Here is a 26,891-nt window from a genome sequence, read left to right as displayed (position 1 = left end):
AGCTAGTTGGCGCACTAAAAACAGAAAGTGCAGGAGAAACTCAACAGATCTGGCAGGATCTGTGAAGAGAAGCAGAGTTAATGTTTTGAGTACAATAACACAGTTTCAGATCTCCTACACCACGTTATTTTGCTTTTATTTAATTTGATTGGAGTAGACGCTTTATGAAACAAAAATGTCTTTTGTAGAAGCAGAAGACCATGAATGTTTAGAGACAACCAAAATACTGCAATGGCAACATTGACAGATTCCAGTGAAGCCGAAAGGACATGAGAAGAAGCCATTAAAATAAGGCAACTTCTGGTGGTAATAGACTACAGGCTGATGGAACACAAATTAAAGTCTATGGTAATTTTCAAATGTAAACCAATGCAGAAAATCAAGATCCTGCAGAAACAGTTTACTTGTGTGTGGCAATGGTGAGCTAAATGCAGAACAAGTGACATTATGGAATGATAATGTGGAATAGGTTACCCAATTTCCAACACAAAGAACACAGGTTATTAATGATCACATCCCATTTAACCAATAAGATCATATGAAGAACAAATACCACCCTCAGTGCAATTATATCAGGGGGTTTAATGTCCATAGTTCAGCTTTGGATATGGCCCCAACAAACCATTCAAGGATTACACTTTCACCAAATGAAAAGGTGGACAGTTGACAGTGGTAAAGTCTTCTCAGAGTGCACACTCACGTGTTGCACCATTTGATACTTTGGGTGGTTTTGTAATCAATTCATGAGATGCTATTTGCACACAAACTATTATCAAGGCATTAAAAAAAATGTGGAATATCCAATTCAGTGATTAGAGAAGAAACTGCTTTGATGCGGAGGGGTAATTCTGAAATATTGCTTTAGCCAATGTTGTTCAAAATGAATTCAATTAACTTTTGTGTTAGATGCCTAGGAAAATTAGTTGAACAGGCTTCAACACACTTCCATTGTGATCAAAGGAATTTTTACATAATTGATTTATTCAAGAAATCAAAGTCTATTAATACAAATCATCAGCATTATAATTTTTAATCTTCAAAATGGTAACCACTCACATTGGAAAGTTTATGTATTATATTTGGCATTTAAATCAAACATATTTTTGAAATGATTTCTGGAGACTCTCTCTCATTCCAGTATGCAAAGGAATGAGAAAGGTAGCTCATATGAATTTGCATGCAATCAACATGTAAGCCAGTTTAACTCATGGTGGTATCAACCAATTGTTGGTACAGGGCTAAATTCCTAACTTCTTCATACTCAAAGATCCATAAAAGTGGCATAGACTCGTTTCGCCATGTGTCCATCGCCTTACATTTCAGGTCCTCCCCAATGGATAAAAGGAGCATATTGCTGTTGGAGATGGGGTTGCGAATGTAGATGTAAAGTTTACTCACTGAGCTGAAAGCTTCATTTTCAGACGTTTCGTCACCATACTAGGTAACACACCATCAGTGAGCTTCTGGTGAAGCTCTAGTTTAGTGACTTGCTTTCTATTTATGTGTTTAGGTTTCCTTGGGTTGGTGATGTCATTTCCAGTTCTTTTTCTCACAAGGTGGTAAATGGGGTCCAAGTCAATGTGTTATTTGACACAGTTCTGGTTGGAATGCCATGTTTCTAGAAATTCTCGTGCGTGTCCCTGTTTGGCTTCACCGAGGATGGATGTGTTGTCCTAGTTGAAGTGGTGTCCTTCCTCATCTGTATATAAGGATACTTGTGAGAATGGGTCATGTCTTTTTGTGGCTAGTTGATGTTCATGTATCCTGGTGGCTAGTTATCTGCCTGTTTGTCCAATATACTGTTTGTTACAATTCTTGCAAGGTATTTTGTAAATGACATTAGTTTTGCTTGTTATCTGTATGGGGTCTTTCAAGTTCATTAGCTGCTGTTTTAGTGTGTTGGTGGGTTTGTGGGCTGCTATGAAGCCAAGAGATCTGAGTAGTCTAGCATTCATTTCCGAGATGTATTTCATGTAGGAGCGATTAGCTAGGGTTTCTAGAGGTGTTTTGTCTGCTTGTTTGGGTTTGTTACTGAGAATTCGGTGGACTATGTTTGTTGGGTACCCATGCTTTTTGAATATGGAATTGCTTTGGGTAGATGCAGAACATCCAGCGAGGTGGGCGGCATTCCATCCCTGCACCTCTCTCTGCTATCCGACCCACCCTCTATTTTCGTCCAGTATCAAATTGCTCAATGAATCATTCTATTTGCTGAGTTTCTGTGATCAAATCTCCATATGCAAATTGATAAAACTGTGACCCAAAATTCACAAACTTTCTCACTTTGTTAACTGCAATCATCCCTGAAGTTTGACCATTGAAAAGAACAGTCAGCCTGAAAATGTCACCAATGAAGTCCAAGGCCTGAATGCTATGGTTTCTTGGCAAAAGGTTGCCATGAAATCTGTTGGAGGGATATTCACTGCAAGGTTGAGTGAGCTTTCTTACCATACCTTCATGAACTGACCACATTCATTGTTGTTCCCACCCCCATGCCATGCAACATGTCCAATTTCCACCCCATCTTACCAAACACCGCTCCCAGAAGAACTCATCAGCCATTTACCGGAATACCAGCATCGCTTCCATCCGTGCCATCTTAGAAAGTTTGCTGTGCATCTGCAGGCGAGCTGGTGTCTGAAACCTGACCTGCTTGGTTTGGGAGAGCGAGGAGAGATAGCTGAGAAGGGGAAGTTGGCACCCTGTTTTCTGACAGGGACCCGGAGGTTCTGGTGGTCCAGAGGAGAAGAGCCATCCAAACATATAGGCGAATGGGTTCCACTACCAAGAAACCTCCCTCCAGCAATCTGTGGAACTGGGGGCCACTAAGATGTATTGGGAGGGAGGAGAACAGAAACATATATTGAGGACACATTGGTGGCATCGTTCTGTGAATACCTCACAAATGCATTATAAACCTTTATTTTCCACCATTCAAATGGTCGCTCGTGGCACTGTGTAAGGTCCAGATACTTTGCTGCACCCTCTGGCATCACTTCATTGTTATTACTGAGACACAAAGGGGAGCGGGGGGGGGGGGGGGGGGGGGTGCACACCAAGCACCTAATACATCATATTAGGGCAAGGGGAGGAATGTGTGTACATGACATTGGGTCAGTCTAACATCTTAGGTACTCCCTGTTTAACATTTCCTACTGTTCAGGTGTCTGTTTGTCCAGGGCTAGTTCTTGATGAATGCCCTAGCAATTGCTGTACTAGGAGAGGGTCAATGCTGCAGGTTGTCTAGGGAGTAGGCAATGTGTATAACATCCTTCCATTAGTCCATGGGTCTCTGGCCATGGACCTTCCCTGTAAAAACCCAATGACTGGTGGTTGCTGCAGCCCCCTCACATGTCAGCTCACTTACTCCAAGTATACTGAGTGAACTAGAGTCTGTTTCCTTCCCCAGTATGTACTTTCCATTTTCTTCATAATGGAAGGCAACAACAAACAGTCCTCTACCAGCCTTAGCCTGAACCTGCCAGGCCCCACTACAACCTGAACCACCTCTACCTCTGCCTTATTCTGTGTGGATGGATCTGACCAGACAACTGTGGCCCACCCTCTTGAGCGACCTGATCAGCCAGCACTAGCCGAGACCTGCTCAGGTCTCTGACTGGTGATTACTCATGTCCGCTACCACAACGATTCTCCCTCCTGGTCTGCGCCTTATGGAGACAAAGGGCTGAATGTGACCCATTCACTGAAGCACAGAGACACAGAACACCCCTGTGAAAAGTCACCCTGACTGGGCATGTGAAGCCTGAACTGGAACTCGAAGCTGCTTTTGATTTACTTGGATAGGTCACCCTGACAGACGTATGCCTCCCTGAATTTCATTGAGGATTACTCCCCTAAGACTTTGAAACCTGGCTGACTGCTTATATCAAATGCATTGCAATTACAACAAGTGCTGCTACTACACGGTACAGCTGTGACATTGATGTGACACACCACCATTTGACAAGATGTATGTGCGCCCTAAACGGAGAATCACTGAGCAACACGCAGGTGCCTGGTCATTTGACTGTGGATATTGGCACCGCAAAGCATGATAAAGCAGAGTTTGTATGCTGTCAGCCTACCGATAGATATCAGGTGACTGCAATCTAAGACAGCAAGCCAGCAGCCCTAGTAGGCAACTTGGTCCAAGTCGTGGTCTGGGTGCCTGTCTCTGTATGGTAACTGTACCCATTGCAGCCATGCTTTGCTAGGCAAGTCTGGACTTAAAGGGCACACTGCCAGTGCATCAGAAAGGTGCCAGGATAGTGGCAAGGGTTCGCTGAATGTCAGACGCCAATATCCACGGAAGATGATTTAGCAGAGGCTACTGTCCATGGATTCTGGGCTATTGTTTGGTCATCAGCAACATGGAAATTCATTCGAAGGAAGCGACAAGCTGAATCTGCCAGGGACACGCTCTGGATTCCATGTCAGGCTTTTCCACAATGGCTCGTTTGTTAAATGTGGGCTGAAAATGTGTTGCTGGAAAAGCGCAGCAGGTCAGGCAGCATGCTGCCTGACCTGCTGCGCTTTTCCAGCAACACATTTTCAGCTCTGATCTCCAGCATCTGCAGACCTCACTTTCTCCATTTGTTAAATGTGTTTGGCAAGATTGGAAGCAGAATATTAATGAGGAGAGTCAGGTTCGCAAACAAGGAGCTTAACAAGCATTAATTGTTGTTAACTGGCAACTTGCCACTGCCAGGCAAGAATCTCACAACGCACCTTGCAAAAAAGCATATAAGATGGATCAAGGTGATCTCAGCACAGGGATGTTCCTTGTTGGATTTCACACCCAATTCTGCAACATATCTCGCTATAGTCCCACATCATTCAGATCCCTATATGATTCCACACCAGGTTATGAAGTTTTAAAAATACTGCTTGCATGTAGGTGCCACAGATTACTTGTATTTGAAGATTGAAAAAAAAAAGACCTAGATCTCAGATTCACTGTGACAAATCACAATTGTATTTCTCTTCATGGTTTGCTTCTCAAGTCAAATTCTGTTTGGCTTCTCTTTCCTTCTGTCCACCTCAATCACCATTAGAAGTGTGGGGATTGGTCAATTTTTTTCCTGGTAGTATTATAATATGTTGAGAACTGTCAGTGCTCAGGAATGTAAACCTTCCACTTGCAGTCAAAGGTTGAACGTATTCAGAACATTTACAACATGGGGGTGTGGTGCAAAGACTGCTGAAATTTCCATTATTAATTTTTTTTAAAAATCCACCTGTCACCAGTATGACATCTTAATTTCACACAGCAGCCATCCTTATGGCTGTTATGAGTGAAATTTCCAATTATGATTTGCTTTATGCTGTTGACTTATACAAAATACCGCATGCTCAGAATCCTTACAGATGTGAGGGAAGGAACACACTTCCTTTCTATCATCAGTATGCTCTCCTTTCAAACAAGCATGTGAAGAAGCAAAAGAAGAATGTATAGGATTTAATATTTCAGATTAGATTATCTAAACTTTTATTTCAATTTTTTATGGTTTATTACAGTATTATTAAGAATATTATCTTTACCTCTTTGCTTTAGCATGAAACACTTAGGTTACATATTGAAACTGAAATTAGGAGAAAACAGTTGAGACTCCCAACTATTACAATCACTGCCATTTAGCTGAAAAATGCACTAAATATTATAAATGTGAGGTCTTCACATTCAAAAGAATGCTTTATAATCTAACTTCTCCTTTTACAATAAACAGACAAACTAACAGTTAAAGCTACAGACACACAACTAAATTCCTGTGCATTCAAATAATCACCCATGTTGATATGTAAATACCCTGAAACATTTGAGGGAGAATGAATGTCCTTTGGGAGGAAAGGAAATTGAAGAGATAACAAATGTAAATTCTGGCCTCAAGTTTAGAAATAATAGTTCCATTCTTTGTTTACTTAAAAACACCTGATCTGAAGATGCTAGTAGTTGTTAAGTGGCATTTCAAATGAAGGGTTCAATTATATGTTGCAAAAGAGAGCAATTGCTTATGGTGCAATGGTAACATCCCTACCATCTGAGCCAGGAGACCTGGGTTCAACTCACAATTATTCTAAAGGTATATGCAACATTTATGGACAGGCTCATATAGAAAATATCAAAAGAAAACAGATGTTTTTGAAGAAATCTAGATAATTCATACATTTTTGTGTCAGTCCATAATGTCCCTAGGTCAGAGTATTTAAGTTCAAAATGAAAAGCATAGAAACAGACCCTTCAGTCCAAACTTCAATAAGTTAACATGAATTCTGACTTCACAAAAAAAAACACTAATTAAGATTAATTTCTACTGGTGCAAGTATCCCCTCTAACTCAGCATAGCAAAGATTTCTGCTAGCTACCAAATTAAACTTCACCTCAATTTTCTTTTAGAAACCCAGCAGGATCTGTTCAGACATAAAATCCTAAAAGTTTCCTGCTTTACGGTGAAGCCATAGCTTTCAAGTAAAAATTGTGATCAAGACACTGAGCTATCATTTGCATTTTTTAATGTCAGACTTTGGGGAAAGAAGAGAGGAGCAGAATTAGTGGATTAGGTAAATTTTTTGAGCCGATATGTTGAATGTTTTATTCTGCTGCTTCATTCCATGATTTTATGCAACATACAAGAGCTGACCTCCAGAGGTGTGGTGAAAATGACTGTCATTAGCATCTTGATCACATTCAACTGCACACGGCACTAAGGAGCCATAGAAAAACTAAAAGTCAATGGAAACCAAGGGAAAGAATTTTCACACACTGGAATCACACCCAGCCCAGAGGAAGATGATTGTATTTGTTGAATGCTAATCATTCTCAGTCCCAGACGTCACTGCAGATTTCCCAAGCGTTGCATCATAGTCCCAATCACATTAGATGCTATCAATCATCTACCAAACATTCAGAAGAGGGGATGTTCACTGATAATCGCACAATGTTCAGCACCATTTGCTAAAATCAATCAATCAATCAATCAATCAGTGCTCACGTAAAGAAAGACCTGAGCAGCATCCAGGCTTGAGCTGAAACCTAGCAAGTAACATTCACACCACGTTAAGTGCCAGGCACTGACCATCTCCAACAAGAAAGAATCCAACCATCACACCTTGACATTTACTACATTACCATCACTAACTCTCCCATAATCAATATTCTGGAGGTCACCATTGACCAGAAACTGAACTGGACCAGTCACACAAGTACTATGGCTAGAAGAGTAGGTCAGAGTCTAGAAATTCTGGAGGGAGTTACTCGACGTCTGTCTTCCCAAAGCTTGACCACTACCAACAAAGCATAAGGCACTATTCCATTGCCTGTACAAATGTATCTGGCTAGAAAGCCACTGGAGGAGCAAACCTGGTCTACATCGGCTTCACAGCAGCTTGGAAAGGAGCTGAAATGCAGGATGCAAGCCTGGTCCTTAGTTCAGGAAAGCTCTTAGGTATCAGATTATCATTCTTTTCTGTTCCTTGTTCATACTAAAGTACAATTATAATTTCTTCCACTCTGTGATTGAAGGTAAAAGAAGCTACATAGAATGAAAACTCAACCTCATAATCTTTTCACTAAAATCTAATAAACATGTCATGTTCAGAGATAATTAAGAGCAATGCTCATCTCCTGCTCCTCAACTATCCCTTCATCTGTCGGCCCACCATGTCAAAATATCAGAATTTCAGGAAAAGGAAAACAGAGACACTATCTAGTCTCCATATAGCAGGCATTGGTGGGAGTTGATAAATTGCTAGTGAAGGCACATTATCCTGACACATCCTGTCAATTTAACAAATAAAAGCCAGTTGAAGAGCATTTACCCAAGCCAGTGGTGGTTTGGCCCTCTGTCATGTGGGAAGGGTGCATCCATTCTCCAGCCTCCAGGAGAGAAGGGGTGTCCATAAAGCTAAAGACTCACAGGAGGGGCCACTGGCAATAGTGGCACCACCACTGGAGGCATACTTTCTCTAACTGGTGGTAACCACCTTCTTAGACCTGACAGAAAAATGAAGTGTCTCGTTCTACTGTTACAGCACCTGAACTGGATGGCCAACTTAGACACAGCCATCAGCCAGCTACCTCTGTGAAAATTGCTAAACTAGTCCCAAGTAGGGACTTATACCATTTGGTAAAATTTCCCACCTAATAGCTCACCCTTTTCTCACTCTCTTGGGCTCAACAGCAGGACTGAAAACATTTTGAAAAATGTTTAGTGTTCTTCTGGCAACAAAGCAAGCCTACTACAGCAAGTATTAGCAATAGGTCTGTCATGGTGCACCAGCAAACTGCATGAGGACAGCTCTGACACGTCAGCCATCCTAATGCAGCATCAAAAAACAAGTCCATGAGAGGCAGCAGTCTCTTAGTCCCATGCCCTTTATAAAGAAGGGGAAGTGTAGACGTCTCAACCTTTTAATTCAGTTTTGTCTTCTATTTGCAAAGAATTCAAGAAAACTGCAAATGCAACCCGTGGTTCCAAAATGGCACAAACCCTTCAACATAATGTTGTGAAACTTGTAAGGGTTCAGAAAAGATTTACAAGGAGGTTGCCAGGGTTGGAGGATTTGAGCTATAGGGAGAGGCTGAACAGGCTGGGGCTGTTTTCCCTGGTGCATCGGAGGCTGAGGGGTGATCTTATAGATGTTTACAAAATTATGATGGGCATGGACAGGATAAATAGACAAAGTCTTTTCCCTGGGGTCGGAGAGTCCTGAACTAGAGGGCATAGGTTTAGGGTGAGAGGGGAAAGATATAAAAGAGACCTAAGAGGCAACTTTTTCACGCAGAGGGTGGTACGTATGTGGAATGAGCTGCCAGAGGATGTGGTGGAGGCTGGTACAATTGCAACATTTAAGAGGCATTTGGATGGGTATATGAATAGGAAGGGTTTGGAGGGATATGGGTCGGGTGCTGGCAAGTGGGACTAGCTTGGGTTGGGATATCTGGTCGGCATGGACAGGTTGGACCGAAGGGTCGGTTTCCACGCTGTACATCTCTATGACTATGACTATAATTTACTCTGCAACATATTTTATATCTCTTGATGACCAATGCCTCACAAAGCTAAGAAACAGATATTAAAACATTTTTGCTGCAGGTTTTAAATTAGCTATTAAAGCACTATGATCCTAAATAGCCATTACTGTAATTAAATTAGAAACATTTAAGACCACGGGTAGAATGGTCTGTTCTCTTTCAGTCGCTGATTGTATTAAGATAGATTAATGTTGGTCTGTATTTGACCTTTACCCACAAACCATATACTCTGCACAATCATGTTCAGACTATGATAAATCTCTGAAAGCACTAAGCTACAATGACTTATTATTGCATTATACATGACTGCCAAGATTCTAACATATGATTGTTGCTGTTTCCTTTGCTAAGGCTACTTGTAGTTTCTTGTTTAACCTATGAGTGACGGGCAACCTCCAAAACTAATTACAAAATGCTGCAAAATGCCACATCAATTTTACACAAGCGGTTTTGAAACAATTGTACAGTGATGCAGAGACTGATTGTTTGGGGCAGATCTAATGCAATCTCATGACTCAATAAATGTTCATAAACCAAGAGACAGTTCAAAAATAAAATTTCCCAAGATCAAGTTCAATAGTATGTTTAACATTTGTTGTGCAAATTCAGGCATTCTAAGTTTTAGTAATTGTTAAATTTCTTTCAGGCTACTGCTTCTAACCTCAGTAGACCTCAAACATCTGACAACACATCTTCAATGGCCCCCACCACACTACTCTCCGCCAACCTCACTGGCAATTATCTGGACTATTAATAAAATGATGTGGCCAGCACTCAATTTTGCAAATCTGCAATTGAAGAGTAAATGGCCTTCATCCAGTAATGCTTCCTATACCTACAAATAGAAAAATGTTCAATATGTATCATGGGTTCTTGTTCAATGTCAAAACAAAATAAGATGCACCAACATTGTTGGATGACTCAGTGACAGCTACCAAACTTATTCATTTCTGCCTGCAGGGCAAGTGTTTTTATTAAAAGTAGATAGCATCAGTGATAATAAATTTTGATTTAGTATCCTTTCTTTGACACAAAAGCATACTTACCTTTCTACCATACATAAGATTTGAGTCATCATTCAATTACTTATAAAGACACTTCTTACACCAACACTTCATTCTAACCAATATACAAAATATAATTCATGTAAGATAATACAAAATAATGAGCTTTAAATTGCAATACTATGACGTCAATAGTGAAAGAAAATCCAGGGTGAAAAGAAAGAGTTAATGTTAATTTTTAAAAACTAACAAAATGCCAAATGATTTCTAACAATTCTCATGTAAGGAGAAGATCAAGTGCCATCTACTGGAAGAACACTGTATTCAACTTCTGTTCATAATGTTGGATTTTAAAAAAACTGATATACAAAGAGTTGTCAATGTGGTTAGCAATTTTCTGAAGGCACTGTCACTCAATCTTCCACTTCCAAACAACTTGCTTCCACCATCCAGATATTGATCATCTAACACAACCAGTCTCACAGCTCGTCACATTCACCAACCAACCAGAAGGTAAACAGACTCTTCCATACCCAATTGACACTCAGTCAAGAATCAGCCAGCTATACTTTCTTTCCTGACCACCAACATTTTTACAACTAATAAATAAAGGTATTTAAAGAAAATGAAAAAGATGAAATCCATTAGATCCTTTACATTTTTACATCAAGTTTTCTTGAATAATATTTAATTTCTGAACACTGCAGGAGAATCCTGGGGAGTCAGCAGCTCAATGTTTTACACATCAAACACTTGCATTCATACCTGTACACATATATATCTAGAAAAGTTCTCAATTGTCTTAGGCTCCTAAAGCCTGATTGGCTCCTGTAGAATTAAACTATACTCACAGGTGTGTGTTACACGTAATTTTGTTTTTAAAATATCCTAGCTACCTCTTCAAAGCAGTTTTCTCTTCATCGTTACAGATCATTTACCAATTATTTGATATAGCATAACACTCAACGAGGATTCACTGAATTTGCATTCAAGTTGCAATTATCTGTGTGTTGTGTAATGCTGTTGAAATATACTCTTGGGATCAAATAGAAAAATGGTGTTATGAAACTGGCAATTAGGTGTCCATCTATCAGCCTTTCTGATTGCAATAAATCTGAACTATTTCTATGGAAACATGAATTAATAGTCCAAGAATGCCACAAAATCAAAAGTGCTTTAAGAGGACAGCTGCTTTACCGAGTTAGAATAGTTTAAATTTCTGCCAACTTTGAAGCTTGATTTATAGCCAAGTTTTCATAATAAAATCTTCAACTTATATTGATATTTCTCATTGGCAATGTCAGGACAAACTCTTATATAACATGTAACACACACACCTGTGAGTATAGTTTAATTCTACAGGAGCCAATCAGGCTTTAGGAGCCTAAGACAATAGGCTTTAGGAGAATACTGGCAGCATTATTTGCATCATATACAAGTTTAGAGAGACCCACATTCCTAGTATTTTTTCTTTTATTCTTACCTTAAATCAACAATGATTAAAGGCAATATCTTTAATAGAACTGCTAAATGAACCAGGGCATCCTCCAGCAATGATTACTTCGATATGTTAAAGCAAAACATATGAATGTCTGCATCCTCTTTGCTCACTTCACTTCTCTGCAAATGGCAACAGCTCACCCTGCTGTGAACAGGAGCAGATGAAAGCTTTACTAAGTGATTAGCATTCCGGACATGTTCAGAAGTTTAGGAGAACAGACTGCAGCAAACCACTATTAGGCAATGCCATTTTTCCTCTAAACACAATCCCGGTTCAACACACCGTTGATCTCATGTAACATTCACAATAATTTGATTCTATGAATCAGTCTCTCTCGTTTATTTTTATTTGAACGTACACAAGCCATACCTGCTCGCTAAATGGATATAGTTAATACAAGCATAATGAGGACATGAAAAACATAGGCATTACAACTTTGGCATTTTACACATCGATCAGATTTTTAAAAGCAATATTCAGGTACCTGCTTATAATATAGCTAAAGTAAACCAAAATAGGCAAAAATTTATGATCAGACAATTGAGGTATTTTTGGTTGACTTGGCCATGCCATGTGGATATCACTGGCTAGGCTAGCATTGGTGGTCATCCCTAATTGCCCTTGAGGTGATAATGTTGAGCTGCCATTTTGAATTTTTGAAGACAATATGGTGTAGATACATCTGATGTGCTGTTAGCAAGTTGTAGGATTTTGATCTAATGGCAGTGAACGAATAGTAATATACTTCCAAGTCAGGATGGGATGTGTCTTGGAGGGTAAATTGCAAGTCTTGGCGTTGTCATGTATCTTCCACTCTTATTCTTCTAAGTGGTAGAGATCGCAGGTTTGGAAGTTTCTGTCAAAGGTGTCTTGATAGTAGCAGCAGTGTGTACAATTTACAAAATATGCTGCAGCAACCTAAGTGTCAGTGGTTGAAGAAGTGGATGTTTGTGGACGTGATGCAAAGCAAGTCAGGTTCTTCAGTGTTGCTCCCATGCACAAGTTGAGAGCATTCAATTGCACTCTGATTTGTACCATGCAGTGGACAGACTTTCGAGAATTAGAAATTGAGACCTCTGGTTTTCTCAGGTAGCCACACTATTTATACAGCTGGTCCAGTTCTATTGGAGATCAATGGTAACTCCCAGTACATTGATGAAGCAATGGTAATGCCATTAAATTTCAAGGCGCAACATTTAAATTCTGCCTTGTTAGAGATGGTCATTGTCTGGCACATGCGTTATGCAAATATCACTGGCTACTCATAAGGCCAGTCCTTGATATTGTCTAAGTCTTGCTGCATTTTGACTTGATGGTGTCAGTGCCCGAGAAACATAACAGTGCTTAAAAACGTCTAACCATCAACAAACTTCGTATTTTTAACCTTATGATAGAAGGAACATCATTGAAAGAGTTGCTGAAGATGGTCTGATCAAGAAACCTATCCTGAGGAATTCCTGCAGTGATGTCCTATGATTGAGTCAAATAACCTCGATTAAGTATTATTCCAACTAGTGGAGAGTTAATTCTCCTAATCTTTATTAACCAAATGCTCAATTCGCAAATTATTCCTTTGCAAGTATCACTTGATAGCATAGTTAATGACCCCTTTTAAAACATTGCTATTGATCAGGTGTACATCGAGAGGGTAGTAATTGATTGGGTTAGATTTGTCGAGTCATTTTGCACACAGAACATTCCTTGACAATTTTCCTCATTCCACATTTGGGTAGATAAGAGTGTTGTAGTTGTGTGGAAACAGATAGGTTAAGGACATGTTTATTTATAGAGCACAAGCCATTCCCAGTGCAAAGACTATTTTAAAATTATTTTTCTGGTTTTTTGATTATGGTTTGAAATGGGAAATAAACTGATTCAAAATACTAAGGAGTGCTGAGGGACTACTGCTGTTTTTGAGTGCAAATAACCTGCACTCATTTTAAGTACTGTTTACACAGCACAGCTAGTTCAAACAGTGGTAAATGGTTTGCAGATAAGCTGGAGCCAAGGGCTGTGCACAAATGGATATTCAGCCAGCAACAAGTAGCTGATCAGTCTGTGGACTGAGGACCAGTTATTGATGACAAAAGCCTTGGCCTGCTAACAACTGTGCAAATGAGGCTGAGAGCAAGATTGGGAGAAGTCATCTGATCTCCACAGACTCAGAAGCTGTCTCCATTCTCTGCAGCAAAAAAAAACTTTAAGCCTGGAAGAACAGTTTACTTTCCCTTTAGCAGTTGCTGTAAGCTGTGATGTTTAACTAATAAGTCAGAGATTTTTTTATATGTGTGAATTAATCACCTGTGCACCTGCAAACAAGAGAAGTAAAACGTAATGCTGCTACAGGTCAACACGGTGGCTCAGTGGTTAGCACTGCTGCTTCACAGTGCCAGGAACTCGGGTTTAATTCCAGCCTCAGGTGACTGTCTGTGTGGGTGTTTGCACATTCTCCCCGTGTCAGTGTGGGTTTCCTCTGGGTGCTCCAGTTTCCTCCCACGGTCCAAAGATATGCAGGTGAGGTGAATTGGCCGTGCTAAATTGCCCATAATGTTCAGGAATGTGTAGGCTAGGTGCACCGAATAGGGGAAATGTAGAGTTAAGAGGGTAGGGGAATGGGTCCAGGTGGGATACTCTTCGGAGAATCAGTGTGGACTTGTTGGGCCAAATGGCGTGTTTCCTCACTGTAGCATATCTATGAGTACAGAATTTTAAAACAGAATAGCTTTTAAGAGAAAATAGATTTTAAAAATAGTCATGAAAAAATGAAAGAAGCTTTAAGATGATAAGATAAAAAAGGACAAGAAAGTTTAAAAGATAAGAAACTGTAAAAGATTAGAACGTTTTCCAATATGAGAGCTTTTACAAGATAAGCAATTATAAAAAGTTTGAAAGCAGTAAGTCACTACAGAACAAGAAATAAATGCAAATTAAAGTCTTATTTCAATAATTTAATACAGATCAACAGTTACTCCAAATGAACTGTAGATTAGAAAATCAATGTAAAGATGTGAAGATTTTAACAAGTCTTAAAACTATTTATGTTGGAACAGCATTTCTGAATATAAGCCAACAAAGCTTTTAGGACATCACATTTCAATCATAATGAAATTATACAGATTTAAAATAGTTTCACGAGGGTAAGTTTAATCAACACATAAGAAAGAAGTGGAAAATGACATAATATTCTTCCAAGTATTTCAAAATGAGAAATAATCCTGATAGAGAAAAACAATGAACGACTGCATTTCCATACTTTCTTGCACATTCTCTTCCTCATCTGAGCATTTCTCAGTGCCATGGATTTGCTTGTAGCTGCCCTGCCCTGAGGTAGATATTTTCTAATCAACCTGTTCAGAGATGCTGTTATACACCTCTGCATTACCTGAGACTTGAGCCTCCAGCTCAGAAGTAAAGACATTATCACCATGCCACAAGAGCCCTTTTTTCAGCCCTGAGTTATTGTTGCACACATTACTATGCTGAATATTTGTTTGCAAATGCCACACTCCCAGGGAATGCTTGCATTGCCTGCCTGGTTTTCATGCTTTATTTGAGGCTCATCCAGCCCCACTTCTTCAGCTACTGACATTTAAGAAGCATGACCATCTCACTTTTTCTTCTCTGATCACCCTTTCATGCTTCTGTATTTGCCTAAAATAATTAATTAGTTTCAAACTTGGATATTGTAATGAAGAAAGCAATTGGAAATTTGGAATTAATCTCTTAGTAATGGAGTGGATTAGAACAAAATTGGATTTAAATTTCAAATTGGATTTTAAAGATGCACAGGGGATAAAGTCAATTCTGCACCTAAGTCCTAACTTCTGTGGTACTTAACTGATACAACATATTTTATTTTAAAGTTTCGAAGAATAAAACCAGACACACATACACACAAATATGCAAATATAACTATGTACACTGTGAACCTCATCGTTCTGTTACAGCAATAAAAAGTAATTTGTGACAAGACATGGATTATCATGTCATAGAAGAATATGGGCTAAGTATTGGAATGTAACAGCATAGAGTTACAATAATAGTTCTAAATGCAAGTAAGACATCTTTAATTTCTGACAACTACATCTGAAACGGACATGTTGATGACGCAAATCTAAACTGAAATTTACAAGTTGACAGTCAAATAGATAGATCCTGTCTCATTTCTGTGCCACACTGAATGCAGTCTTGACTGAACATTTAAGTTCAGTTTGAACTGTCATAGCTGTTTCTTCAACCTGCCAGTCACAGCCATCATCATTGGCTAAAGCACATGAGTAATCAAATTTTGTGCACATCAAGAAATGCAGAGGAGTAAGTGACTGACATAGCAAGGAATTCCATGTCTGTATTTGTCAGCTTTTCCATCCATGATCTGATCCAGGAAAACCTTTTACAAATTTCTGCCTCCTCATGCTACCAAATCTTGTTATCCATCAAAGTTCAATTTCTTTCACATTTAACAAAATTTCTATACACTTTACTTTTACCAACAACTGTATATTTACTTAACCGTGCAGAATAACTTCTAAATACAGTTTATTTTAAGAAAATGTTTAACTACAGAGCCATGTTGGGAACTGATGTGAATACCTTGGAGTCATCACAAGTACTGAAATATATTGGGGATTGCCAGAAATGCTAAAGGATGAGCATACGATTTTTATTTCCCCACCTAATCAACCCACAATTCAGAAAATGATTGCTGACTCAATGTTTGAACTCTTTATTGGTCACAAGCTGGTTTTGGGAGATATTTTTAATTCAATCACAGGATGTTGGCTTGGCTTGGCCTGGCCTTAACTGGCCTTTCAAAAGTGGTGGCGGGCTACCTTCTTTAACTGCTGTGTTTATTGGGTTTAGGTAGTCCCAGAGTGCTGTTAGGGAGTTTTTACAAAAATGACATTTAACTATTTACAATGGAAGAAAGATTATGAATCTCTACAGTCTATAGGGGGGTAATTTGTTGATACGTTCATAATTCGCGATGGTGTGTTTTTATGGATGTGTTATCAATTGTCCCCTACAGTCATCAATGTTATTGCCTGTTGATTCTGTCTATTTTACCAAGTTTTGCTTTCATGGATGCATTTGCTATTCCAGAACTTGTTTGACATGAGAGCCAAACTTTGCACCCAAGGTAATTCTAATGTGAAGGTTCTAGCCTTTAGTTGGTTTGTTATATTTTCTCCTTCATAATCTATTATAATAACTGTTCAGCCTCATCAATTTCTAAATTCCTTGTTTTCTTTGAATATTGGACCTCTTCCACGTGCTGTTTCAGTGGTTGTTTGATTTCCTCCATGTCTTAGTTCAGTTATAGAGATGTACAGCACGGAAACAGACCCTTTGATCCAGCTCGTTCATGCCGACCAGATATCCTCATCTAATCTAGTCCCATTTGTCAGCACTTGACCCATATCCTTCTAAATGCTTCCTAGTCATAAACCCATCTGGATGTCTTTTAAATGTTGTAATTGTACCAACCTTCAGCACTTCCCCTGGCAGCTCATTCCATACACACACCACCCTCTCCATGAAAAAGTTGCCCCTTACGTCCCTTTCAAATATGTCCCCACTCACCCTAAACCTGTGCCCTCTAGACTTCCCCATCCCAGAGAAAAGACCTTGTCTATTTAACCTATCCATGCCTCTCATGATTTATATACCTCTGTAAGGTCACCCCTCAGCGTCCGACACCCCATGGAACACAGCCCCAACATATTCAGCCTCTCCCTATTGCTCAAATCCTCCAGCCCTGGCAACATCTTTCTCTAAACGTTACTGTTGGCATTTATTTCTGGAAAGACTGAGTCATGAGCGAATTGCAGCTCCTTGTTGTGTGCACTGTGTACTTCCGCCAGTTTCTTTCCGATCTGTCCTTTACTCCAGCATTGCTTAGAGCTCAAATCAATATTTCTTTAGTCATTTTTAGTAAGCCTGAACTCTCATATAAACTGGGAATTTTTCATTGGATTAATAATATAGAACTTACAGTTAATTCAGCTTCCCTTCTTTCACTTCAGATTAGATTAGATTACTTACAGTGTTGGAACAGGCCCTTCGGACCAACAAGTCCACACCGATCCTCTGAAGACCAACCCACACAGACCCATTCCCCTACATTTACCCCTTCACCTAACACTACGGGCAATTTAGCATGGCCAATTCACATAACGTGCACATTTTTGGACTGTGGGAGGAAACCGGAGCACCCAGAGGAAACCCATGCAGACACGGGAAGAATGTGCAAACTCCACACAGAGGGTGGGAATTGAACCCAGCTCTCTGGCACTATGAGGCAGCAATGCTAACCACTGTGCCACCATGCCACCCAAAGTTCTACATTCATCCTTGTGAGCTAAATAGAGGTATCTTAAAAAGGCTTCATTATCTCAGACGTGGTTCTCTCAAGTCCAGAATTATCCTGAGCTAGGTGTTCAACCTTTTCTTCATGAACTTTCATTTTTCTCTCCACAGCACAGAACTGAGATTTTAACTCTACTAAATCAGAAGTGAAGTGTACCATTCTTCTTTCATATTCAGATCTGCGAGTGTTAATTGAACAATCTACTGCAATTTCTGCTATGTCTCTGAGGTCAGACTCAATTATGGATTGTGACTAGCTTGTCACTTTATACATTGCTAGACCAGCAATTGCAATATATATCTGTAACATCCAGGTGGATTGAATACACTTGAACTTCAATATTTCTGATTCAGCTTTTGGAACTGGTGAACTGTTAGATACTGAAGGTTTTACATATATAGGTTTTTTCATGGCTTTCTATGTCTGTGGGTACTTTTATGTTAAAGAATTTACAGAGTAGTTTATTGGTATTTGCCCTCATGTCAAACTTAGACAATAACAAATAGTCACCAATTTCTAAAGGAGAAAATTAGTGGATTGGGAGAAGAAAATATAAATACTATACCCAAGTATGTAATCTTTTCTTTTTATCAGATATCCTGACTCAACATACACCACATTCTGTTGGACATAGGCTCAATGTGTAAATCCTGTTTCAGAAGTTAGCTAACAACAGCATAATAATTTACACTACTTTGAAAGTATTTGACAGCCTCCACTTTCAAGATCTGACTGCCACAGGAAACAAACAGCTGATCTGTTTAATCACTCTCATGGTATTTTCATCAAAACAAAGTTAAGTGTAAGAGCACAAGAGGAGAGAAAACATCATTTCATGTGTAGCAAGGGAGAATGGAAGGTTAATAATCTCTAATGCGAGCTGAAGAACTGTATTATCCCATCAGAGGAGCACATGCAGAGTGGAAAAAACTTATTTGTAATTATCTGTAAGTGCACATGTGAAGATAGAACAGAGTATAAAATGAATTAATACAAGTTATGTCATCTTTGCAAGTAGACATTGAGAGAAGGTAGAGATCAGATATCTCTCACATGTTCTAGTTATATAGTATGTACATTAGGTTGTATTTGTACATTCACCCAAGAATATAACATAATGAACACAAATGTCAAACAGTTGCTATTTTGTCATTTTTGAAGGAAATGTGAAATGTTGGTGAATCTGTTGAGTGATGACTCATCAGTCAATAGTACACTATCAATCCTCAATGGCATTAGAAAGGTCACGTACAGATTGCAAATAGAATAAAATTAATGTTTAAAAATCCACATATTGCCTGTTTCATGTGAAAAAAGCAAATTCTGTATGGCATTATTTCAATGGTATTTGTGACCTTACTTTCAAGTCAGAACTATTAATGAAGAAAAAGTCTTCATTAGACTTGAAATATTTAAATTAGCATATATATAAAACAATTGATTATTTTGAATTCTGTTTTGTACCATTTCAGTTTTCTTCTGGAATGCAACAATTGTTCTAAATGTCTTTGAATTTTGTGTCATAACATACACATTTTAGAACAAGTGAATTTAAAGGAACACAATTTTTCAGGTGCATGCAGTTTGGAAAGACTTGAGAGTCGGCATCTCCACTTGTTCACATTCCAAAGTGGATACAGTAAATGAGGCAGTAATGCTTTCATGTAGTTGGAACTCCTGTGGTGCAGCTACATGGAGGGCATGTATTCCTGTCTGGAAGAATATCAACATACCACAATTGCTGACCCAGGTGGAAATGAGTTTCAAAGGAGTTTTCTTTTAATGACGTTTCCTTGCAGTAATGAGAAAACTTGGGCAATTTGGTTGTTTTTTTATCCCCAAGAATTGCTCAGGATGTTTTCATAGTGCCTCAACTTCAACCTCTAGAGATCACAATTCAACCTCAGTTAGAATTTTGCTATGACTCTGAGCTTTCAACAAGGCATGCAGAAGAAGGAGAGATGTAAGATTTCATAAATGATCATCGCAATAGGGGATTCTGTTTGACAACTGTAGGGGACTTTTAGTTACAGCATCTTGTTCAAAAGAGTTACACTTCTGGATATTATTTGGATATAAATCTAGCAGTTTTTGGAACAGGCAAGCTACATATAAAGTTTCAAATCTGTGCTCTTCTGAAGGGCACACAAGGTACAAAAATTCCTAATCTATCTTGTTTTCTGCCAGGCCATTATAGTTGGGAGAAAGTAATTTTCCAACACAAATTACTGGTTTTCTAATTCTGACTCTAAGATTGCATCACGAATGGTGCCAAGATCTGTTATCGGCAACAATCCAACAGGCACATTGGAGACAAATTGATTGTCAGAAGTTATCTGCTTCATTGTCAACTGGACTAAAGAAATACTCATTTCTGTACATTTTGTTAACAAATCTTAGAAAATCAATGTGTGGAATTTTTTAAAAATAGTACTGCACATTGTGAATGAAATGAACATTTCAATCTATAAGTTCTATATGTCCAAATCATCTTTTTTTTTCTAACTTAAGCTGGTATAATAGTTCTTCAATTAATTTTCAGAATGTAATAAATATTGGTAAATACAATGATCCACATTGCATATATGTCTCCTTCACCACAGGACTGCAATAATAACTAAACTGTTTTATTAATTGAAATTAAAAATATCAGATTAAAAAACCAAATCTGGCACCTATTTCTTACCTTCCTGCAGTCTTGACAAAAAACAGCTGTTGATCCCAGGAATCCAAATAACTCTCCACATAACAAACATTGAGCTAGACCATTTCCCATCACATTCTTCTTCATATTTTCTAAACGTTCAACAAGGCGACTAAATCACAAAAAGAAACTGAAATAAATTTACTGCATAACTGCAGCTTCTCAAAAAGCAAGTTATTTTTAATGTTACAATATACTTCTTTTGCATTTCTATTCTTCTTTTGGTTTAGGTCTAGAACACCCACGTCTTTGCAGTGAGCAAACAATATAAATAACTTGATCCCACAAAGTCACCGATACCAATGGAACATACTGGTTTTTTCTTAACTTGTTTCTGAGAGAAACTTAGTTTCTGCTCAGTGTCTTCCTGGATCTGCAACGCTCAAACTGTGGGCTTTGTAAAATCAGGAAATTAACTGAAAACTACTCGACCTAGAACAACAAAGCGTGGTGCAGTGGTAGTGTCCCTGTTTTTGAGCCAGGAGACCTCGGTTCATATTCCACTTGTTTCAGAGGTGTCTTGTAGCATCACTGAATAGGTTGACTAGAAAATATATTTTAAAAAGATCAACTTTCTGTTTGGAACATTTATCATCAAACAGTTTCGTACAATTTCTCAGGAGCTCCTATCAATAAGTAACTTGGAACTTTCTAAATGAAAATCTGCACGCGATAAATAAAGAAATAACTTGAGACCTAATTATCTTTAGGTATATGGATATGCAGTACCATTTAACTTGAACATTCACTGGAAACCAAAAAATGCTGGAACTCGCACTGAGTTAGGCAATGCTCTGAGTTCAGGAGTTCTGAAGAGTCGCCTAGACTCAAAACGTTAGCTTGCTCCCTTTCCACGGATGCTGCCTGACTCGCTGTGATTTCCAACATTTTTTGATTTCAGTACAGGTTCAAGCATCTGCAGTAATTTGCTCCTAACCTGAACATTCACTTGTATAGCCAGGGCTTCAAGCATTGGCGGAGGTGTGGAGAAACAGGAAAGCCCGAATGCCAATAAACAACACCTCTGCCGGCAGTATGAAAAGGCTATTGAAGAGGTTGATGACAACAGTTTATTCCCAAATATAAGTGCAATGCCAAAAAGTTCTTTGAGCTCACCAAGAGGAATAGAAGGTAAATATTTCCAATAAGACGAAAGAAGACAAAGATTATGAAAAATTCTCAATTTTGCTCCTCAAGGTCTTTTCTCACATTAGCCATATTATTCTGAACAGACAGAAATCCATCTTGTCCTTTCTAATAGCATTGCATAACATTACATGGTACTTACATGACAAAAATACATCATTCAGCACAACTGACATGTGCTAGTGTTTCTTTTTCTTCACATTAGCTTCTTCCTACAATATCAGCATAGTTTCTATTGCTTTGTTCATCATGTAATCCTCAAGTTTTCTTTTAATTTATCTATGCTTTTCACCTCAACTACCCCTCATGGAATTGAATTCTAAAATCAAACCACTGTTTAGATGAAAAGATTTCACCCGATTTCTTCATTGGACTTATTTAGGTTTGGATCCCCCCACAAATAGAAAACTCTTCTCTGATCTAACTCATCAAACCTCTTCATATTCTGAAGACAATGCCCCTCTCTATTCTGTTCTGTGTTCTGACAGTTATAATCTCCCAATTCTGGCGTCCTCCTCGTAAATCTTTCCATCAACTTCTTGGATGTCTGCATTATTATGGAGACCAGAATTTTGCACAGTATTCCAAGTGCATCCAACTATACAACTTTAGCCATACTCAGAATTCACATGGTTTGATCCTAATTAATAAAACCCAGTGCAATGTTTACTCTTTTTCTCCCCTTGCAATTTATGTTGCCATTTTTAAGAATTTATTACTCAATACTATTTTTGATTTATATTTTCTAAAGATTACAAGGCCTCCTTATTCCTCCAACTAAAATGCACTGATTTATACTCATTTATATTTTAACTAAATACCACTTACATGCCCACTCTGAAAGTTTATTAACATTTTGCAAAATGTCACATTCTTCTTCCATATTAACTATTCTCCTGAGTTCAATCATTTACATGAATTAACAATTCTAAAGAATCAGTATCTAGCACATCACAAGGTGGGAAGTACACAAATATCTTCACCATTCCTCTTTTACATATCACTTTAAATCTCTTGATTGACTTTCACCACTAGAATTTAAAAGTGTGGCACCAGAAAAGTACAGAAGGTCAGGCGGCATAGTGTGTGTGTGTGTGTGTGTGTGTGTGTGTGTGTGTGTGTGTGTGTGTGTGTGTGTGTGTGTGAGAAACAGAGATGAATAGGAGAGGGCTGCAGCTTGAGGTAAGGCAGCTAGGAAGGTGATATGTAGATGCTGAAGGGGGGTAATCATGATCATTAGGAACGGAGGGTGGAGCAGATAGGTGGGAAGGAAGATGGACAGGGAGGACAGTTCAAGTGAGAGGTGCTGAGTTGGAGGGGTGGATCTGGGATGAGTTGGGGAGAGGGGAGATGAGGAAACTGGTGAAATCCACATTGATCCCATTTGGTTGGAGAGTCCCAAGGCATTCTTTCTTCAGGTGTAGGGTGGCTAGGATTTGGCATTGGAGGCGGCCCAGGTCTTGCATGTCCCTGGCGGAGTGGGAGGGGGAGTTGAAGTCAGGAGCAGAGTCCAAACTTTCATTGTTTGAATAGTGGTCCTCCTTCACAATGCCATTTTTCATTTCCATACAAGAGAGCAATGTGAGATACTACCTCATCAGAGAGATTCTATCACTACAAAGCTCTGCAGGGTGAAGTTAGCAAATTTTTTAAACAATAAATAATTGTCATCCGTCAAAGCAGCTTCTCCATACCCAATCCGCTTCTGTTCAACCAGATCCAGGCTCTCTGCTCTTTTGATGACATCGAGGATGACTGCAATCTCCTTCTTAGTTAGTATCTGATTTTGCCGCTGTTTCTCGGTCTCATTGGTATGCACAGACCAACCAGTTTTCAGTCTAGTGCAAAGAGAAAATGACAAAGTTTGTTTTTTTTCCTCTACAGACACACATATTAAATTTATCAATTATGGCAGCAAAGTAGTCTAGACTTACTGACAGCTTCATAAACATAGCCATATCCTTAGTTCCATAGAATGAACATCCTATAACATTTGGGAATCCTAGGATGGTTCTCATAGTTAGGCCAATCAAAATGAGCAGAAAGTACTACAGAAAGGAGCAGCACATGGCTTCAGAGTTTAAGCAGCAGCTGGCATGCAAGAAATCTGCAAGTTTGAGTTTTGTAGACAGCACACCTCTACAGATGCTGTCTCATAGATTAAGGAAGTGTCAGCAGCGAGGAAGTGGGTGACTACTGGATGGTCAAGGAAAACCAACTAAAGCGTGCAGAGTCCCCAGAATCTAAATACTGGTGACAGTAACATTTCCTCTGGGAAGTGCAGTCAGACCATGGCAACCCAGCTGGCTTAACTGTACTGGGAGAAAGTTGGGTAAGCAATAGACAAAAGAAGACTCTATATTTAGGGGAAATGACAGGTGTTTTGTACAGGTGCAGGCATGTTACTTCCCCTGGTGCCAAAGTTGAGGATGTCATTGAACAGTTGCAGAGTGCCATGATGATGTGGGGGTTGGGGTGAAGTGTGGGGGAGATGGGAGAATGACAATCTAGTGGTTGTGATCTGTATCAGAACCAATGAGATAGATAACAAGAAGGATAAAGTCCAGCAGACAGTGCTTAAAGAGCGTTGAAAGAAACTAGCAACTAGGTCTTAAAATCAATCCTCTCCTGATTCCTCCCTGTGGCATGCGCTAGTGGAACAGTAGAGGTGAATAGTTGGTTAGCAGGCTGGCTCAGAAAGGAAGGTTTTATATTGCTGGGATATTTGAAAAAGCTCTGGGAGAGATGGGGGAAGCATGACAGACTGAATGCGTGGCATCTGAACAGAAGCAAGACCAATGTTCCTATAAGGCAGTTTGTGAGAGCTATTGAGGCTGACTTTAGCTAACCTGGCAGGAGATGGCATTGACGAGGTAACATCAGAGAGGAAATTTAAGGCAGAAGCAGTGGGGTGGCACGGTCCCTCATAGCACCAGGGACCTGGATTCAATTCTACCCTCAGGTGATGTCTAGGAGTTTGCATGTTTTCCCTGTGTCTGTGTGGGTTTTCACTGGGTGCTCTGGTTTCCTCCCACAGTTCAAAGATGTGCAGATTAGGTGCATTGGCCATGCTAAATTGCCCATAGTGTGCAGGCTAGGTGGATTAACCATGGGAAATGTGGGGTTACTGGGATGAGTTGGGTCTCCATGAGCTGTTCTTTCGATGGTCGATGTGGGCCAAATGGCCTGCTTCCATGCTGTACTTATTCTATAAAGTTTTTAGAGAGCTAACACTGGAACAAGAAATGATAAGACATTGGTGGGAATGTAATAAGAGGGAATGCAATAAAGCTTAATTCTGGTTTGTATGGTATTTATATGAACTTACTGAGCATCATAAATAAGATTGGTGAGCAGTGTTCCCTCCAATTTCCTCACTGGTTGCACGGGCAGCCGTTGCCTGTGAGCAGCAACGATTTCCAAAATCAGAAGTCAATTCCATTATCAGTGTGCCCGAAACTAACCATCATGCACAGAGCCCTGGAGCAGCTGCTGATGAGGTGCAGGCAAAAGTAGACATGTGCAAATATTGTGTTGTGACAATAACAGAGACCCTGCTGTAAACAAAAGGCAGGATTGTCCCTGCACACAGGATGTTCAGAAAATATAGGGGAAGAAAGAAAACAGGAAGGGTAGCACTCTTGATTTACAATGCTGGACAGAGATCATGTCTTAGGACAATCAAAGGAAAAAAAAGACTTTCTTCAATCTCAAGAGCTATTACATGGATTAGTGTACTTTCTAGGTAAGTAACTAATGGGGATACATGGAAAGAAGAACCTTTCAAGAAATTACAGAGTAGTACAAGAGCCAGAGAGCATTTATAATGAGATTATTAATTATTATCCCAGTGTGAATATTAACAGTAAAAAGAGTGGAAAGGAGAACATTTCTGAATTGTGTTCAAGATGATTTTCTATATCTGTGTTGTTGCTCCCAATTTGTGATTAGTGTTGTGTGTTGGTATTCAAAACTTAATCATGGAAAGCAGATTACAAGCAGATATAGATGTGACAAGAAAACGTGTGTGTCCGGAAGACACAATATACCAACAAATATAGTGCTACATACTAAGCAGGTGCACAGCATGACAGGGTTCAATTATAAAAAGGTTAACCATTGGTGGATAAACAGGTGGGCAGACCAATAGATTAGGGTGCCATGCTGTGCCATCAGCAGCTGCCACAGTCCACCCACCACCAGTCACTGGTGGGTCACTTGCCTGCACCCAACGGAGGCCTTTAAGCAATTAAGTAAGGACCTCGCCCCACCACCACTCTAATAAAATTGGTGACAAGCGAGGTCTGATAGCTTATAGTTCTGAGCTTATAGCTCAGGCTGCAAAGGTGAGTTGCCTCCTCCCATGTCATTTGGAAACTTCCATAGTTTGCTTTCCCACACCCACTCTTCCCTCTTCTGTCTTGTTCAATGTGACACCATCGCATTTCACTAGGGGCTGTCAAACTGGAAGGATCTGAGATTTTTCTCAATGCCCAGCTCCATTGCTGACCACCTCCTACCTAAGCACCAGCAGTGGACACCACTCCTGCTTGGTGCTGTTGTTTTTTCTGGGCTGCCAGCCTCCGACTGGCCAGCAGCTCAATGGTGCACGACTTCCTCTTGGAGTGGAGATTCCCCCATCGCACTAAAACTAAAGGACATTCACCCGAAAAGTTAAAGCAATGTATGTCAACTAAGCATCTATAACTATTGGTGGGGTGCCGGATAGCTTGTGGGCGGCACGGTGGCACAGTGGTTAGTCCTGCTGCCTCACAGTGCCTGAGACCCGGGTTCAATTCCCACCTCAGGCGACTCTCTGTGTGGAGTTTGCACATTCTCCCCGTGTCTGCGTGGGTTTCCTCTGGGTGCTCCGGTTTCCTCCCACAATCCAAAAATGTGCAGGTCAGGTGAATTGGCCATGCTAAATTGCCCCTAGTGTTAGGTGAAGGGGTAAATGTAGGCGAATGGGTCTGGGTGGGTTACGCTTCGGCGGGTCGGCGTGGACTTGTTGGGCTGAAGGGCCTGTTTCCACACTGTAATTAATCTAATAGCTGGAGAGTGGCTAATGTTGTGCCTTTGTTTAAAATGGATTGTAAGGAGCAGTCAGGAAACTACAGACCTTTGAGCCTGATTTC

At 39.6% G+C, this 26,891-nt stretch overlaps 1 protein-coding gene across 5 annotated transcripts in view; it reads right to left on the bottom strand.

The window, feature by feature from the left end:
- LOC122564062 (rab effector Noc2-like) overlaps positions 1-26,891 on the bottom strand; it is a 170,809-nt gene that overhangs the window by 72,590 nt on the left and 71,328 nt on the right. For all 5 annotated transcript variants that reach the window (XM_043718550.2, XM_087977396.1, XM_087977395.1 and 2 more), the window contains 2 exons: positions 23,451-23,594; positions 20,593-20,722 (listed from right to left, as the gene is read on the bottom strand). In XM_043718550.2, coding sequence (XP_043574485.2) covers positions 20,593-20,722; positions 23,451-23,594 — 274 coding nt within the window. The remainder of the gene's footprint in view (positions 1-20,592; positions 20,723-23,450; positions 23,595-26,891) is intronic.

This window comes from Chiloscyllium plagiosum, unplaced genomic scaffold (assembly GCF_037043375.1).
Source record: "Chiloscyllium plagiosum isolate Xiang-an unplaced genomic scaffold, Cpla_swu_hap1 HiC_scaffold_31, whole genome shotgun sequence".
In the NCBI taxonomy this organism is placed as follows: Eukaryota; Metazoa; Chordata; class Chondrichthyes; order Orectolobiformes; family Hemiscylliidae; genus Chiloscyllium; species Chiloscyllium plagiosum.
Note: the sequence above shows the minus strand (reverse complement) of the source record. Positions and strands in the feature narration are given on the sequence as shown.